The sequence below is a fragment of the Gekko japonicus genome, unplaced genomic scaffold (genome assembly GCF_001447785.1).
Source record: "Gekko japonicus isolate JY-2015 unplaced genomic scaffold, Gekko_japonicus_V1.1 scaffold365, whole genome shotgun sequence".
Lineage (NCBI taxonomy): Eukaryota > Metazoa > Chordata > Lepidosauria > Squamata > Gekkonidae > Gekko > Gekko japonicus.
The window spans coordinates 683,488-701,003 of record NW_015162488.1 but is presented as its reverse complement, the minus strand read 5'-3'; the positions used below and the strand labels follow the sequence as shown (position 1 = coordinate 701,003).

General features: G+C 39.5%; 1 protein-coding gene across 1 annotated transcript in view; it reads right to left on the bottom strand.

Annotated features, from left to right (window-relative positions):
- Positions 1–15,114: 15,114 nt before the first annotated feature.
- The window catches only part of LOC107105915 (zinc finger protein 654-like), a 35,145-nt gene continuing 32,743 nt past the window's right edge, over positions 15,115–17,516 (bottom strand). Inside the window, exon 9 of the mRNA XM_015405963.1 lies at positions 15,115–15,558. Coding sequence (XP_015261449.1) covers positions 15,551–15,558 — 8 coding nt within the window. The 3' untranslated portion in view covers positions 15,115–15,550. The remainder of the gene's footprint in view (positions 15,559–17,516) is intronic.

Here is a 17,516-nt window from a genome sequence, read left to right as displayed (position 1 = left end):
ACAAGTCTCCCCCATCCTATAATTATGCATTTGAATTTTCCTACCTAAATGCAGAACTTTACATTTATCCCCATTAACATTCATTTTATTTGTTGCTGTAGATTTTCCGGGATGTGTGGCCGTGGTCTTGGCATTGTAGAACCTGACGTTTCGCCAGTAACTGTGACTAGCATCCTCAGAGGTATAAATACAGAAAGATGGAATACTCTCTGTATCAAGGTTACCTAATGGTTGATATCCTACCACTCTGCTAACAAAAGTTTGAAGCCTTCCTTTTAGGGAAGAGCCATTTAAGTTGGAGGAAGGCTGCATAGGCTGGAGGAACTTTCTTCAGCTCAAGTTAGGATACTGCCCAGTTCTCTTAATTTCAGGATAGAGATGGGTTGTGAACCCCAAACTTTGTTAGACACTCATGAGGGGGGCTCAGAAAAAGAAAAGTGGTCACAAGGTTGTTTGACTGTGCCATAACAGTCTTGAATTCTTGAGAAATCATGTTCCTTTATGGACAAATTCTCCCAAACCCACTTTTGGAACAAGAGAGAGTGAGAAGGTTTTTCTCACAGCTGCCACTGCAGCAGTCAAATAAATCAATACCAGAGAAAAATTCATGGGGGCTGTACTTCTCACTTCATACTGAGAGCATTAAAAGTTGCCCAGGTTCATATTTCAAACCATGGAAATATAATGTCAGTGATGTAATTACCATTTAAAATTAAATTTTATCATTTTCTGATCATGCAAGAAAAAAGCAGTATTCAAATGTACCAAATAATTCTAAAGAAGTGTTTTTCACAACTATAGTTTGTTAGAAGAAAAACATTTTCAATTTGCTTCAGCCAAACAATATCTAATGCAACACATGGAACTCTTTCTGTTCAATTCTATGTGGAGTCAAAGTGTTTAGCCTGGAGTAACTCTGCATAGGATTGCATGGTTCTTGTGTATTTTCCCTTAAATGTGCATGAGGTTATAGAGTGGGTAAAATCACATTTTAGTATCAGGGTGTGGTCACATGGTTCATTTGATCGGGGTTCGCCGCTGTTCCCTCTCGCATTTACATTTTCCATTCACATGTGCCAATCCGCCTCCCATGCCGAAGCAGGCTCACTCCCGCAATGCTCCCGGGTTTTCCTACCCCTGGGAAAATCAAGTATTTTCCTGGCACTTGCGCTTTGAATGCGCGATTTCGCCCATCTGGACAGCCATCTTTCGCAATGATTGCGATTAGGGCCCTCTGACTGCTCTGTGTGATTTTTTTTAAAACCTTCCAGCTTTGAGTGCTTGAAGTCCTGCTTGGAGAAAAGTCCTGCCTGCCGTCCCCCAGCATGGAGGCGACATTGAAAGTTTCTGGGGGAGGAAGCTGGGGGGCAGGCTGGCAGACGAGCAGGCTTTGGCATCCGCCCCAGGAGTCCCCGAAGCTGCGGCGTTAGGAGGGAAGGAGTGTATATTTATCCCCTCAAAAATGACATTTTAAATTTTTTTTACCACTGTTTAATTTTAGAGAGCACCTATTGGATTTTTTTTATTTCTAATTTTTATTGTAGAACGAAAAAGAGTAAAATGACATAACAGCGCAGTACATTTTGTATTTTAGAATGTACAGAAATGCAATTGATAAGAAGCTTTGGTTAGTTACATTATTCAACGTAACAACAATTTAACATTTTAACAATAGTGCAATTTCAGTAAAAGGTATAACTTAGATCCTGTTTTGAGTATAGCACAGAGTACTTTGGAGTGTCATGAGTGGGAGGTGTCCTTAACACTAAGTCAGATGGGAGTATATTGATAATAAAATCGAATGTATTGTACGCCCTGAGGAAGATTAAGATTCAAAGCCATCTCTGCAGTTGCTTCCATTCTGGTGAGATAAATTCATCGTGTGATAAAAATTCTAGTATTGGGAACCATTTGCTATCAAAGTTCGTTTTGGCCGGTTTCAGAAGAGACCTGTTTATTTTGTCAGTGATGTTTGTCCATCAGGTTAGTTTCCCACATTTTTTGAACCATAATTTCGGGTTGGGGGGGTAAGGTTCCCGCCAGCAGGAGGCAATAGCGGTTTTTGCTGTAGACACCATAATGTCAATAGTTGGTAGCCAATTGATCTGGCCAGTGGTCAAGAAAAAGAGCTTCAGGAGTGAGGGGGAGTGTGACACCTGTTATGACATGAATGTGGTGTAAGACTAGTTCCCAAAAAGCCTGTACCCCATTGCACCCCGACCAGCAATGTGCATAGGTTCCTTGTTGGCAATCTTTCCAGCAGTAGGGTGATATTGTAGGGCACATATGTGAGAGTTGTTGGGGTGTGAGTTACCACCTGGTCATAGTTTTGAGGGTTTGATGTTCCATTGAAATAATAGATGATGTAAAAATCGGGGACTTCCAGAGTTCAGACCACATGGTAGGGCAGAAGACCCGGTGATGTTTCTCTAATTAATAATTGATAGAGGGCAGAGATCAGACCACGGTTACGAGATTCAAAAAGATTTATGATAAGTTCCAGATCTGTGTGTGGTGCCTTCAGGAGGGTAAGTAGTTTGTGTTGGTTGCATGTGTGTTGTAGCTGTAAATAACATACCATGGAATTGATTGGCCTAGATTTGTTTCCAGTTCTGATTTCTGCAGTAAACCTCACCTTGAAGCCACATCACAATACTGTGTAATGTTATGGTCTGTCCAGTTTTTCCTAGATGGTAGCGGCACATTATCAAGGAACCAAGGTTGGTTAATAAAGGTGGAGTACTGGGAGAACTTTGGCATTTTTGGATCAGAGAGGGAGGAAGGGTGATGGGAATTGCTTTGAAGAGAAAAATATATTGGTAGGATAAACAAACGTAGAAGGTTGAAACGTTCCATCCAGGAGATATTGAGCTTGTTCCAGTTTTGAATATCTTAATTCAGTGTGCATGCTCTGGTGGTTTAAGATGATTTTTGTGAGATCTATAGGGAGCTTAATCCCTAGATAGGTAATGTATGTAGATGTCCAACGAAATTTATAGCTTTTTTGCAGATCAGCAATTTCTTTCTTGGGAATGTGTATCGGGACATAAGATTTGGAATTGTTAATGTGCAGACCTGAGAAATGGCTGAAGGAGTCTAAAGTATTGAGAAGTTCTGGGAAAGAGGCCTTGGGGTTGGTCAAATACAGCATCATGTCATCGGCAAATAGAGAAATTTTTATTCCAGAAATGTGTGGGTTAGTCCTGATTGCTTGTGCTAGGGGTTCCACAGCTACTGCGAAAAGCAGCGGGGACAGTGGACACCCCTGTCTTGTACCCCTATGTAGTCCAACTGTGTCAGAGAGATTTCCATTTATTTTCAGTTTGGTGGTAGGTTGTGCATAGAGAGATTTGAGTGCGGTGATAAAGCCCATTGCATGGAGCTCGTGAAACAAATATGGGAATTCTAAGGTATCAAAGGCTTTTTCAACATCAAGGGAAAGGTAGAGGACACTTTAGATGATTTGCAATGTTGAAGGAGGTGGAGAGTTTTAACGGTATTATCTGTTAGATCTCTTTGGGGGATAAAACCTGCCTGATCTGGGTGGATGTAGCTTGGGATGATATTGGTTAAGGCGTTTTGCCAGCATAGATATGAATATTTTAAGGTCCTGATTTAATAAGGATATAGGCCTGTAAGATGCTGGGTGAAGGGGGTCCCTGTCTTTTTTATGTAAAACCACTGTTGTTGCCTGTTTCCATGAGGGGGGTAGGTCGCCTGTTTCTAATATGTGGTTGCATGTTTTAAGTAGTGGGTCTGTTAGTATGGGTGCAAAGCATTTGTAGAACTCAGATGGGAAGCCATCTGGTCCCGGTGATTTGTGTAGTTTGAGTGTTTTGATAGTATCCAATATTTCTTGTTTTGTAAATGGTGTGTCCATATAGGATCTATGCATGTCATCAGCTACCGTGTGGATAATGAAATTTGTGTGAAATTGTTGAGTGGCTGCATGTTGAGTTGTTTGTGCCTTGCATAAATTTGTGTAATAGTTTGTGAAAACCCCATTGATAGATTTTGAATCAGTTAGGGTGTCTCTACTGGGAGTGTTTGTTTTTATAAATCTTGAGAGTTTTTGTTCTTTTATTTTGTGTGATGGAAGTTTTAAAGTTGCGGGGTGTTTTCTGCCAGTATTTTTGTTTTGTATAGATCAATTGTTTTCTAATATTGGACGTTTCTAATGCTTTTAGGTTTTTGCACTCAAGTAAAAGTTGCTTGTATACCTTTTTGGAGCCCCTCTCTTTAAATGTGCCGTCTAATGTCTTAATTTTGACTTTAATGTCATTTTCTAATTGTTGTCTCTTTTTTCTCAGAAAGGAAGCTTTTGAAATGAGAATGCCTCGCATGACTGGCTTCATAGCATCCCATCTGGTTGGGTGTTGTGTCTGGCAGAGTAGTATGTATAGTCTTTGTCAGAATTATGCAGTAAGTGCCATATGTCTACTAGATCGTGTTCTTTAATGATAGTATTCAATTTTGTTAGTGTTTTTTTGGGGTGTTGTTTAAGTAAATTGAAGTGTGATCTACCCATTTCGTTGTCAATTATGTGGTTGAAGTTTCCACCCAGGATGATATCCCCAATTGCGAATGCAATGAGTTTTTCTAGGACTTCTTGGATAAATAACACTTGTCCGTTATTAGGCACATAAAGCGTACCTATAGTTGTTGGGCTTCCATCTAGGTGGCCTTTTATAAACAGATACCTGCCATGAGGATCGGCCAACTTTCCAGAGAGTGAGATACGAAAATCTTGGGACAGAAGGATGGCAACCCCCCTAGATTTAGATGTGCCACATGCCAAAAATTGGTCCTGGAATTTGTCTGGAACACCAATTTTCTTGATTTCTTCAGGTGGGTTTCCTGTAACAATATGATGTTTGGTTTGAGTTTTAGGAGGTTAGTGAGAACTCGTTTTCTTTTAATAACGCAGTTCAAACCACACACATTAGAATATACAATGTTGTATGTTGAAGACATGATGCTGGCAGTAAGATAGCAGTAGCTTGACTGTGGGTTATGTCTGTTTGCAGGTATGTGTGGTTATGCAAATAAGGCCTTAGAATATGAGCACCAGATTAGCACTTCTGGGTGGGTAGATATGATGAGACACTAGACTTTTTAACAAGGAACTAGTCTTCAGTGATGAGTTATGTGTGGTCGTGGAAATGTGTGTGCTGCTGGAGTTGTCTATGTTATGTGGGGTAATAGGAGTGGAAACAGAAAACCGTGGGAAACTGCATGTGATAGTATCTTTGCAGCTGCAGAGATGGTCCTTGAAGTCAATTACCTGTTTCTGTGTCAGAAGTCTGATACCTCTAGGGCGGCAAAGCTGTGTGGTGAAGGATGGCAATCAGAGATCCCGGATTTCTTTGGAGGATATTCAGTAAAAATAAGCCGGTTTTCTAATATTAGCAATATTTTACTGACTGTGTCTAAGAAGTAAATTAGGAATCAAAAAGGACAATCAATAGCAAAGATTAGGTGTACTCTGGAGTAGTATGATATAATAAATTACTAACTATGAGGTACGCTCCCTTCAATTTGTAGCCATCAGTCAGTATAATCAGTGATAACGTTTTAAGATTGAATGAATATAAAGAAAAACAAATCAATTTACCTTATCAGATGGTTAATGAAAGAATAGGACAATCAGGAACCCCAAAATTGATTATGACTGTGTGATAGGATTAAGTAAAGTATAGAAATTGATTTTTAAACACCTTAACAATGAATTAATGAGAATATAAAACAATCAAAGTCACCAGAGATGATTTTGTATGTGTATGCTAAAAATTAAGTATAAGATTAATGTTTTATCGTTGTAGTTATAGAAGGAAAGGCTAGGATAATCAAGGACACTTAAATATAATGTGCGTAGGCACTAAATTAATTGGCACTCTTTTATTTGTTTGTCTTTTATTTTTTCAGATTGATTTAAGATTTAAGGAAATTACTGCAAAGTTTTTCACAGGATCTGTGAGTGTAATACAATTATAAACTGTGGCTAAAGAGAAAAAGTGCTTTTGAACAATATATTTAACTAATACGACTCTCAATGCTCCTGCAGAAGGTTGTTCTGCAGGAGGCTGGGGTGGGTATTAATTATTCCCCTCCCCCAGCTCTTATTTCTGAGAGTTGAGATATACTTTATGGACTAACAGAGCCAAAAATCCCCCTTCCCCCCATAGGTTTTCTAAGAAATTTATAACTTCATAAAAATTGTTTTAGAGCTCAAGCTGCATTAACATAAATTATTTCTTAACGTACACAAAAGCGAGAGAACACTTATGGAGGTATAACGCTGGGAACTTGGTGCAATACAAACATTTTTACCCACTTTTCTATTTAATTAACAATCTAACTATGTTACTAAACCAAGAGAAACAAGAACCTCATAATGACTCTAGCGTCTAATAGTAATCTTGAGAGCCAGAGAGTTCCTTAAACATGTTACAACAGAGCTGTATAGCAATCATGGTATATATCAAGTCCCGCATGTTGGTCTTCAAGGCGCTGCCTCACAAAGTTCCATTGTGTCGGTCAGCGAAGGCGATGGAGAGCGGCATTTTCTTTTAGAAGATTGTGCAGAGAATTCCATCGGCGTTGCTAAGTCAAGTGAATGGAGCAGTTTGAAGCCGTCTTGGACTGAGGAGATCCTGTATGATTTGCCTTTAAAAGAGAAATGTAGAACAAGAGGCGTAGCCCAGGTGTATCGAAGATCCGCTTCCATAAGGCGCGAAGTGATCGGTTTTAACTTTAGTCGCTTTATAAGGGCCTCCTTTGGCAAATCAGGGATAATTTCAATCCCCCCCCCCCAGATACGTGAGGTGTTCCTTTTGTCTTGCCACTAGAAGGATTTTCTTTCTATACCTGAGATCTAAGGAGGACACTATGACGTCTCGAGAGGATGTGGTTTTCAGGAGGCTTAAGGGGCCTGCACAATAGGCCTTGGTGATGACAAGGCAGCACATCTCCATCTGGAGGGATCTCGTGTCGTAGCCAAGTGGAAAGGATATCGGTGAGGTCTCCTTTTATTTCTATTTTTTCTGCCAGGCCTCTGATTTTTAGGTTATTCTGCCGAAGTATCATGTCAGCTCTTAGTGCTTTTTCTGCCAGGATATCTTCGAGCTGCTGCAATTGCTGTATGTCATTTTCATTTGATATGCTGTTGTTGATGGTAGTCTCTGCTACTTGTTTCGTTTCCGTGAGAGATTTCTGCATCGTGCCTAGTTGTTTGTACAGAGGTTTAAAGTGAGCTGACATGTTCTCCAGTATTGTTTTCTCCATAAGAGATAGTGCCTTCGTCATCTCCTTCGTCAGTTCTGCGTGTGTTACCGGAGATGAGGCCTTGTCAGCCTCCTCTGTTCCGGGCGCCATTTTAGCTGTATACAGTAAGCGCGGGTTGGATTTTTCCGTCACTGGCACTGAAGTAAGGATGGATTGTATCTTTTTGTGTTTAAAAGGATTAGATTGTTGGATCGATCCTGCAGCTTTATTCATCTATTGAAGCGTTGATCTCAGCAAAAGATCGCAGATGGGGGTGGATAAGGAGGGTTGGGAGGAGCAAAAGGCTCAGGCGGCCATGTTGTTTCGTGCCTCCCCGGAAGTCCCCCTACCTATTGGATTTTAAATGCATATCATGTTTTCAGAAAGTGTTATAGCTGTTTAGTTATGAATTTATCCCGTATCTGTGTCATTTTCATGTTATTTTCTAATATCAGAAATAGGGGCAAGCTACACATTGCCAAAAGAATATTTCATGTCATGGAGTGGGAACCTTTCTGGTTCAGTCATGTAGTTTCACTTGCTTATTAGACAGGCAAATCAAAATAATTGTAGGAGCCTGAGTGCATCCACCTCAAGTGGCGGACTTATTTGAACATCTAATGGAAATAACTGGAGCTTTCAGAAAGTGACATGTGGTGATGGCTCCTTACTGATGTAATGTCCTAAGTCCAAAAGATCAAATTTCAAATGTGAAGATTTATTTATCAATGGAGATATCAATTAGATATCAGTGGAGTAAAAGAAATAAGGTCAATGATGAAAATCATGTGATCTAACAAGTACTAATTTTCAGTGCTAGCAGAATACATCCAGAAATGGCCCTGGAGCCAAATACTTTAGAAAGCATCAGACCATGGAAATCTCCCAAGATCTGCTTTATGCTAATGAAACCCCATCATGGGAATAATCAACCGTGTCCCATTTTTGCTCAACCACATAACAAAAATTGCATGCTAGATTCCCTCTACTGCCCTTCAATGTCACCATGTTGCACTGTTTCTTGGCATACTGGAGGCACCCACTCATAACTGGTCCCAGATCCAGCCATTCAACACCTGCCATCGATAAGGCAGGACGCAGCTGGGCACTCCCCCCATTGTATCTAGATCCTTCTCAGCTGAGAATCAGCCCCCAATCAGTGTTCCCTCCAAGCTGAGTTAGTGTGAGCTAGCTTTTTTAGCCTCTGGCTCACACATTTTTGTCTTAGCTCAGGAAGGATGGCTGCAAATTAATTTATGCAGTAACCAAAGCACTCACTCACAACTTTAAAGCCAGTAGCTCAGAAAGTAGAATTTTTCTCACAGGACTCCACAGCTTAAAGAGAGCATTGCTCCCAATGCAATACTGGAAAGGAAGCAGGCAAGAATGGAGGGGGAAAGAACATACTTACCAGCTTTGTAAACATCTTTGCTGAGAACTGGCTTTTCCCTTTCTCTTCAGGGTACTTTATAAAGCTTGGGTGCAGCCAGATGGGCTTTTAGGGATGAACCAAAACGTTCTTAGCCCATAGCTTGTAGTCTGAGTCTTCAGGTAAGCCAGCCAAGATGTAATTGTAGATTCTTTATTTAAATAAACCACTAAATAGCATTTTCCTGTTGTAAGCAACTTTGGGTCCGTTTACGGTGACAGCAGGGCATTAAGTACAAAAGTAAGTTTTGTACTTAATGACATGTAATTGTTTAAATTCCAGTTACTGTGAGCCAGTTGGGGAGCTAATTTTAGCTGAAAATTGGTAAAGAGTGAATATTATATTTTAGCTACGTCCCATTCAGTATACTGCTTTGCATGAAGGCGATACAAAATGGTGTACAAAAATGGTAGCGTTACTAATGTTTCCTAGGTAGATGCCCAGACACCATAAAATCGTATTTTAATAACACAGTATTTTATTGAACAATTCTATTTACAATACAAAAAGTTTAAAATGAAATACTACTGTTGATTTATTGCAGTTTGATGGCTCAGTTTTAATTTGTACTCATATAAAATGCAAAATAAAATAATTTAACATTCAACAAGGAAGCACAAATTTCCTTTCTTGCTGAACCTATAACAACGTTTACAAATTAAACTTAAGAGTCCCAAAATGCACACACTGCATTTATTTAATAAAGGTGTTATACAGTACAAAATAAATTAAAAAACACCACCCCCTTTGTTTCATCCTACCCCTCCTTGTTAAACAAAGGAGAACTGTTGAATCTTCTTGTTAAACATGATCCAAACTATACAATTGCTATATGTTTAGTGAATATGGCTGAAAAAACCAAAGTACCAGTGACCTTCCCCACAGATAAATTTTAAACTTGTTCAGTAAATCTGGTTGTAGAGTCAGGTTACCTAAGGAGCCACTTGATTACATTTTTACATGACCTTTACTGTGAATCAAATTAATGTAACAGAAGTTCGTGGGTATTCTTTTGAAAAGAGATGTCAAATCCTACAGAGATTTGGAAAACAGTGTTAAAATTAGGGGCAGTGCAGTACACATTTGAGGCACAAAGGGTCATCGTAAAAACTGGAAAGCTTTGATCATCAGGAACAGAGTTGGGGAGGCAGGCTGAACATCAGTGTCATTTTTCTATATCACACATTTAAATATTGTAAAACATTGTCAGCCACTTAATATTTATCTCCCCATCTGGGGCTATCAGAAATTGCTCAGTCTGACCTCATATTGCCACCAGAAGTTTTCCTCTTGAAGAAACAGTGCAACACTATGGTAACTGCACTCCCTCTGGCTTCTAGCTTTTAATGCTCAAAACCACAAGTTGCAGAGAAAGCCATGTGCTTGGCAGCAGCAATACAGTGGCTTTGTGCACCACTGCTTTTTGGTGGTGGGGGGGAGGAGGGACCAGCACCCGGCATAGTATTATTTCCCAGACTGGGTTAATAAACACTGCATTATGGTGACTGCTGAGCTGCAGGCTCTCTTGGCCAGAGAGAGAAGCAGCTAGACAAACACCACTGTGTTACAGCATGAACAGACTGAAAAGGTTGGGGGGAACCACTCCTCAAACTTTTAAATGATCTTTTAACTAAAATTTAAAATTAGTCTAAACTGTACCCATGTAGTTTTAACCAACTACATATTTTAAATGTGTGCATAGTAAATGTTCTGTTGTGGTGGGATTCACGTCTCACGTATGGTATCATGTCATTTATATAAATGTGAAAACAGTGGCTACTCCTGATCCAATGAAGTCCTTAACCTTGACCATCAGGAGAAACCTTTCTGACATATTCCAAGTGGTCTCAGCTGCTCCTGTCTCAGAACTTGGGTGAAGAACTGTAGCTCAGTGGAAGAGTATATGCTTGGCATGCAGAAAGTCTTATGTTCAATCCCCGGCATCTCCAATTGAAAGGATCAGGCAGGAAGTGATGTGAAAGACCTCAGCCTGCCAGTCTGAGTAGACGATACTGACCTAGATGTCCCAATGGTCTGATTCAGTATAAGACAACTTCATATCTTCAACTTATTCTATCATAAGGTCTGGTGTACCTGCTGACTCAGAAGTTAGGAGGGACTAATAATAGGTGGTAGGCTGGAAATGACCCATGCAATTTTATTTCAATCCCTGCATAAACAGGAGCAACCAGCCAAAAGCAGACACCTGTTGTATCTATGGGCAGAGAGCAGCAAGTGTCCCTGTAGTGAGGATATGTGCACTGACCAGGGGAGTGCGGGACAGCCTATTTGCCCTAATATTTGGCTTCCTATCTTATCCCATTTCTGGTAATTTAGTTATTTAAAACTTCAAAATAAACCTTAAATCTTGAGCTGAGAATGCCTGAAAACCATTTTCAGATGTTACTGTGACACTCCAAACATTTGCACCTGAGAGCCAGCAAAGCAATCCTATTATCTCTGCAAAGAAAATAAGTCATCTGTTTTAAGATGAAACCAGTGTTTCCAGTAACATAACCCACTATAAGCACATGTGCTAGCACCGCATGTCAGAGATTAGACTATAAGAGGTGTTCCTACATATAGCTTAATACCAAATTCATTTTAGGTGTTTTATCTTTAAAATGGAAACTTCTTCAATACAAAAGGCCAATCAAACCAAACCAGAAATAGTGAGCATTTTATAGAAGGGTAACTCTTTCCACTTTTTCAGTTTTACAATATGTTACCTACTGTTATTTTACAAACAATTGTATACACTTGCTTTGGAAAATAATTTTTTAACTTCAGTGGAACTTATTCCTGAGTAAGGGTTTATAATTACAGCCCAGGTTGATCACAAATTTGAAGCCCAACAGGTGGCAGGTCACAGGAATCAGAAGACAAACAATGTCAGGCTGAACAAGTGGCAGAAGTATTGTGGTATGCAATCAGAAACCTAAAACCCAAATCTTGACCTGGTTAAAAAATTGTGGTCACACATTGAAACAAATGCACTAGAGAGTCTATGTTAAAGCAGCTTTCTTATATGGTGCTTAAATAAAAGGGAAGCCCAAGAATGTTTTAGACTCTGCAGGTACTTCTAAATGCAATTCCACTGAAACAGCCTTTCAGGTTTTTACACAGACCTAATATGCTTCCACTCAGTGTAATTAGAACAATAAAAGAAAACTTTTAAAAATGACAGAAATATAACGGTATGGGAGACATAGACAATATGAATGCTATTTAAAATTCACTGATAAAAATTTAAGTCGGATAGAAACCCAACTGAAACAAACATGCCAACCTTTATGAGAACTCGCATTATTAATCCTCTTATGACTGGGAAGAACAATGTACTGAACTGGTACTAAGATAGATTTCAATGGAGCCACAACTCTTTTTAAAAACTCGTAATTGGCAATTATGCCAATGAAATGTAAAAATGTGGTATCTTGTTACGAACTGTTGCTTATACTGGAGGAATTCAGCTTTACAGAAGTTGTTCTGTATCTGCAATGCACACAATTTAAAAAATAGATCCTAGGTACCATGTTTGTTTGGTGGTATTGTGCAAATTTTCTATGTCAAACAAGATATATTATGCAAGTGTACTTAATTTGCATAATTTATAGTTTCAAAAATGCAGCTTTTCTTATTAAAGAATTTGGTTTACTTGGGTGCTTAATTTTGCTTTTAGCACAGAGTACAATACAATCCTGATAATTGTGTAGGGGAGTTAAAACTGTCTTTGGTGCCCCAGGCATCAATCTCTGAATGTATTCAAGAAATCTGAATGTATTACAAATATATCTGTGATCATCTCTTTATTCCTTTCCCATTAGTTAAATCAGTGATGGACTTTTTACAAATAGAACATAAGATTGTAGTTTGCTCATTCCTTATTACAGTTCCTTTTAGTTTGATTTTAAAAGAATGCATTAAAGTTCAAAATTATATGAACAGCTCACATAACAAAACCATTCCATGTTTTGCAAATGTAAGCAATTCTAACAGAAGTCTTACATGTATGCATCATGAAAGTGAACTAATATTCAAATGATGATCATGTATCCATCGCAAAAAAAAAATCCGATGACCTCCTAAAATAACTCACACACTTGTTTTATACTGTTAATACTAAAGATTCCCTCTTAATGAATGCACCCAAACTTTGATCCAGTTGCATCCTTTAGAACCTGAAAAGTGTCAGTAAAGACATAACATAAAACCATGGTTTAATTAAACCAAATACAATTAATGGCTCAAAGCCAAACCACCATACTATGGTTAGTTAGGGCACCGTAAATCAAGATCCAAAGCTAGGATCTGAAATTGGTTTATTAACCAGTTAGTCTTGACTATGATTTTGTGTTACATGCAGATGCACTATCTTGACTCAATCCTGGTTTGTTTCCCACTGATTCTCCACACCCACTCCACCTGCAGATTTATTAGGCAAGAACAGTTCCAAAATGAAACTGCTCATCTTCAACTGGCTCTGTGAGCTCCAAGCCTCTCTCCACCTTCAGCTCCAAGTCTGCCTGGGAACATTTACCTCCACCTCCACTCTCTTAAAGACCCAGCAATGTGACAAATACCTTCCATGCATCCCTAAATGGGGGGAGGGGAGACAGTGGAGTGTTGGTTATCTTAACTGCCTGAGTGCCATCTGTGAAACAGTTTACACAAGCAACCGTAATCATATCACACTGATATGAACTTTTTTGAAGATGGAGGGCTGGATAGAAATAAAAATTTCCTACCCAATGTTTCCCATAACAGTTAACCACCACATCCTTTCATATCCAACCTAAATTGGCATTCATGGCTGTTACTGCTTGGTACTTGCTTGCTCTGTTCAGTAAAGTGCATTTAACACTGCACCTGTGTTTACTGTGCAACTGAAAGCCGATGGTGGGTGTGCTAGCTTTCTCAGTACTGAACACCCTAGAGATGAGGCAGGCAAGCAATGTTTGCATGGAGATGGAAATGTGTCAGGGCAATTCAAGTAAGACTGGGGTGGGGTGTGGTCTGCTTATGTATCTTGTATACTTTGGAGCAGAGGCAGGACTCTGGGTGGGGAGTTGAGTTTGTATGTAGGGGGCTGCAGTGAAATCCAGCAGCAGGAGATTATTTTCTTGGACTTTTGGGAAGGGTTAATTTTTTAAAAAAGCCCTGCACCTTCCCTGGCTATCTGCCAAGAAAGGAGAGCAGGACATCACTTAGTAGACTAATGTCTTTCTGAGAGTGGTCAAACACTCCCAAGACAACTTTCCCTGCCTCTGTGTTGACAGTGGCCAAGGATAAGCATGCTAGTGATGCAGTGACACTTTTTCATCAGTGGGATGTTGCAAGGGAGACTTTTTACCAGCCAGGTCTCTGGTGAGGAGGCAGGGGAAATAGCAATAGTACTAAAACCAGATTTGCTAAAATCAAGATTTAATTACTGTAAATTATTTTACCAGGATTTATTATAAAAGAAGGATTCAGCCTGCAGACAAACCACGGTTAAAATAAACCATGATTCACATTACTTCTGAACTGACTCAAGGAGAGGAAAAAGGCTGTGTGATAAGAAAAAGAATTCTCAATAGAATGAGAATGAAAATTCTATAATTCTGTCTCTCCTCAAGAAAAGACTGACTTAAGTTTTGGGAGGAATGTTTTGCCTTTATGGTTTACTGTATCAGGATAGGGGAGTTAAAGCTTCACCTCTCAAGGCACAGAGTGTGAGTCATTCTTACAGGCATTCAGTTAGCTAAAGTAATTATTGTTTTAGAATTCATTTTTATCATTGAACTTTATGAACTGGTGTATATTTTATAAGAATCCATCAGGGGGGAAAACAAGTATTTTATAGTGAAAATTCAATGCTTGTCTTTTTATATTGATACAATATAGGTACAAAGGTCTTTGCCAGTTACTTTCTCCCCTAGCATCTGACCATTTACTTTGTGCCTTGTAGAATCCTCTTCTATTTTAACTCACACATTATAGAGGAAACTGACCTTTAAAGGTGTCAGCCATACCCATGTCAGAATAATCATTACGCAAAATTTAGTCGTACATCCCAGCTCAAATTAGCTTGTTTCACATCATGGGTGCTGTCAGTCCTTAACCTACATTTGTTATTACCCAATATAGTACTTATATGGATTTGATAGATCTCACTGTGATTGCATTCTTTCTACATGTTTCCTGAGTAAGATATTAGGAAAAGGAATTTTGGTGTATCTGAGTATAGTTTTAGTACTTATGTTTGGATTAGACATGCTTCTGTTCTTATTTTGAGTTCAGTGGCACCTTTAAAACGAACTAGGTCTTGACACTTATGCCAGTCTTTATCTTGGTCACATCTGCTCTTTAGTTACATTCAGTTGTTTGAAATCCAAACATCAAGCTAGTCCATATTAAGAATAATCACTCTCTACAAACAGATTAACTTTTAACTGAGCAATTTTTTATGCACACAGCGACATTTAATGTGATGACTCAATAATGTAGACAGGCTTCCTTTGAACATGCACAACCAGAAAGAAGCATGTACCACTTGCATCTCCTCAGGACATCACCACTGTGCATGACAACCACATGGTATGCTGCTGCACCATGACGTTACATGGGGCTTCATATGGTACCTTGTGGCTTCTGGGTAACTGGTACTTTGGGGCTTTAGAACAGTTTTTTCTGGACTCGAATTCTGCACAGATCCTACTACAGCTTAGTTCTGACTCAAGTGTGCTTTGACTGAGCAAGGTCATAATTTTTGTTAATGACTTCAGACTTTATAATTAAGGCCAAGAAGGAAAAAGCAAACTGATGCAAAATATTGTAGTGTTCCATCACAGCGCTCCTCAGACTGAGAAGACTTGATCAGGCACCTGTAAAAACAAACAATGTTAGTCAGTTTTCTGGACTTCAATTCTACTCTTAAACTTAGTTACTTATATATGAAATGTGGTCTGAAAAAAACATTCAGCTCCTGCCTGACTACCATATTTCAAGGCCAATATTTGTAATTGCTTTGTTTCTAATCACAACTGAAGTAGGTCTAAATGGCAAGTCAAGTGTTTTTGGTGCACAGAGGGTGAGATAGACATCCCTTCCCTCCCTGAGCCTATTTTCTGACTACAGAAAATGACAAGACAGAGGAAAAGTTATCTTGAATATCATCAAAAGTTCAAAACAGTTAAACATTTTGTAGATTATAAAGCATTCTGAACTGAAGTAGTTCAAGTGCTAAAGGAAACCAAAGCTGGCTCTAGAAACCTGATGTAAACTATTACCAGTCATCTGCCCACCAGGAAAAGACTAGCACACAATGCACCATATGGCAGTTAAACAGCACTAAGGTCCAGCCACAGAGCACATTACTTCCATTTCAAAGTTAAAGCAATGAGACCAAATCCAAAAGAGTTGCAATCTTTTCACAAGATGAAGATAATAGTCTGAGCAGCAGCATATACCTGAACATACAGGTGTAGTACTAGGTTTGAAAACATATCTTAAGGCCATGAGCTTGAAATACCAAAGTGTCAGTATTCAATAAACAAAGAATGTACTTCTCTCTACCTCATAAGGCCTGCCAGCCAGAACCACCTCAGTTTTATCAGTGCAGTTTCAATCAGCTTAGCCATTTATTGTATTGACCATAATTATGATGATACAGAGATAATTGAGAGACAATATCTCAAAAAAAGAGAATTCTCCTGATCTTCACTCCATTTTTCTGAACAGCATTTACATACATACTGAACAGAACCATGAAGACATCTTGCGCCGTTTTATATAGATGGTCTTAAATCTCTAATGATCAATAACAATAACCCTACTATTCCAAGTACTAGAATGTTACAAGCAGGGGACCTGTAAGAATTTGATGGGGGGGCATCTTACTTCCACCTCCCCCACTATTTCTGCTGTGCCTTCCCTGAAAGCCCACAATCCATTCTCCTGCTTCCTTCTTCCCACTCACTATCCAGCCCACCTTTATCTGCCCTTCTGTCTTCAGCTTTGCCTCCTGCCTTTTACCAGCAGTCTCTTCCCAGGAAAAATGTTGCACAGCAACATCTGCCAGTCTGGGCAAGGTGTACGATGCCAGTCACTGGGCTAGGCCCAGGTGTGCAGTGGGGAACCCTCAAGGACTTGAAGGGGGAGGTTAGTTTTCCTGTGTCCCCCTTCCCAGACTATTTCTGCTTTCCCATTTCCTATTAGCCTGCATATCTGCACCTTTCCCTGCTTCCCTCTCACCTTCCCACCCACTATCCAACCTACCTTTTATCTGCCCATCTTCACTTATATGTATTTACTTCATTTATACCCCACCTTTCTCTACAACAGGGATCCAAAGCAACTTACATCATTCTGCTTTCCTCCATTTTATCCTCATAAGCTACCTGAGATTGAGAATGTGTAACTAGCCCATGGACATCCAATGAGCTTCCACAGGAGGTTGGTGATTTGATCCTGGGTCTCCCAGATCCTAGTCTGAAACACTAACAACTACACAACACTGGCTTTCATAATGTGGTTGCTGCTGAAAAGCAGCAAGCAGTCAGGCTTGGGTGAGTCATGTAAATTGAGTGGTATCTTAATTGCCTGGTGGTTGCTGTTGACAGAACAGGCTTGAATACTTGCAACACTGTTATGGTTGCCTAGCAATGCCACAGAAGTCATCTGTTTCTTAAATCTACAGGCACCACTTCTATTATTTTGAGTCCCCCCCCCATTTCAGATATTTCTGCAAACCAGGGACTCTTCTCGGGTTTGTAGAAGATCTTGCTTGTCTGTTCAAGGCTTGAATCTCCAAATTTAAGTATCCACAGATGGGACCATGTTT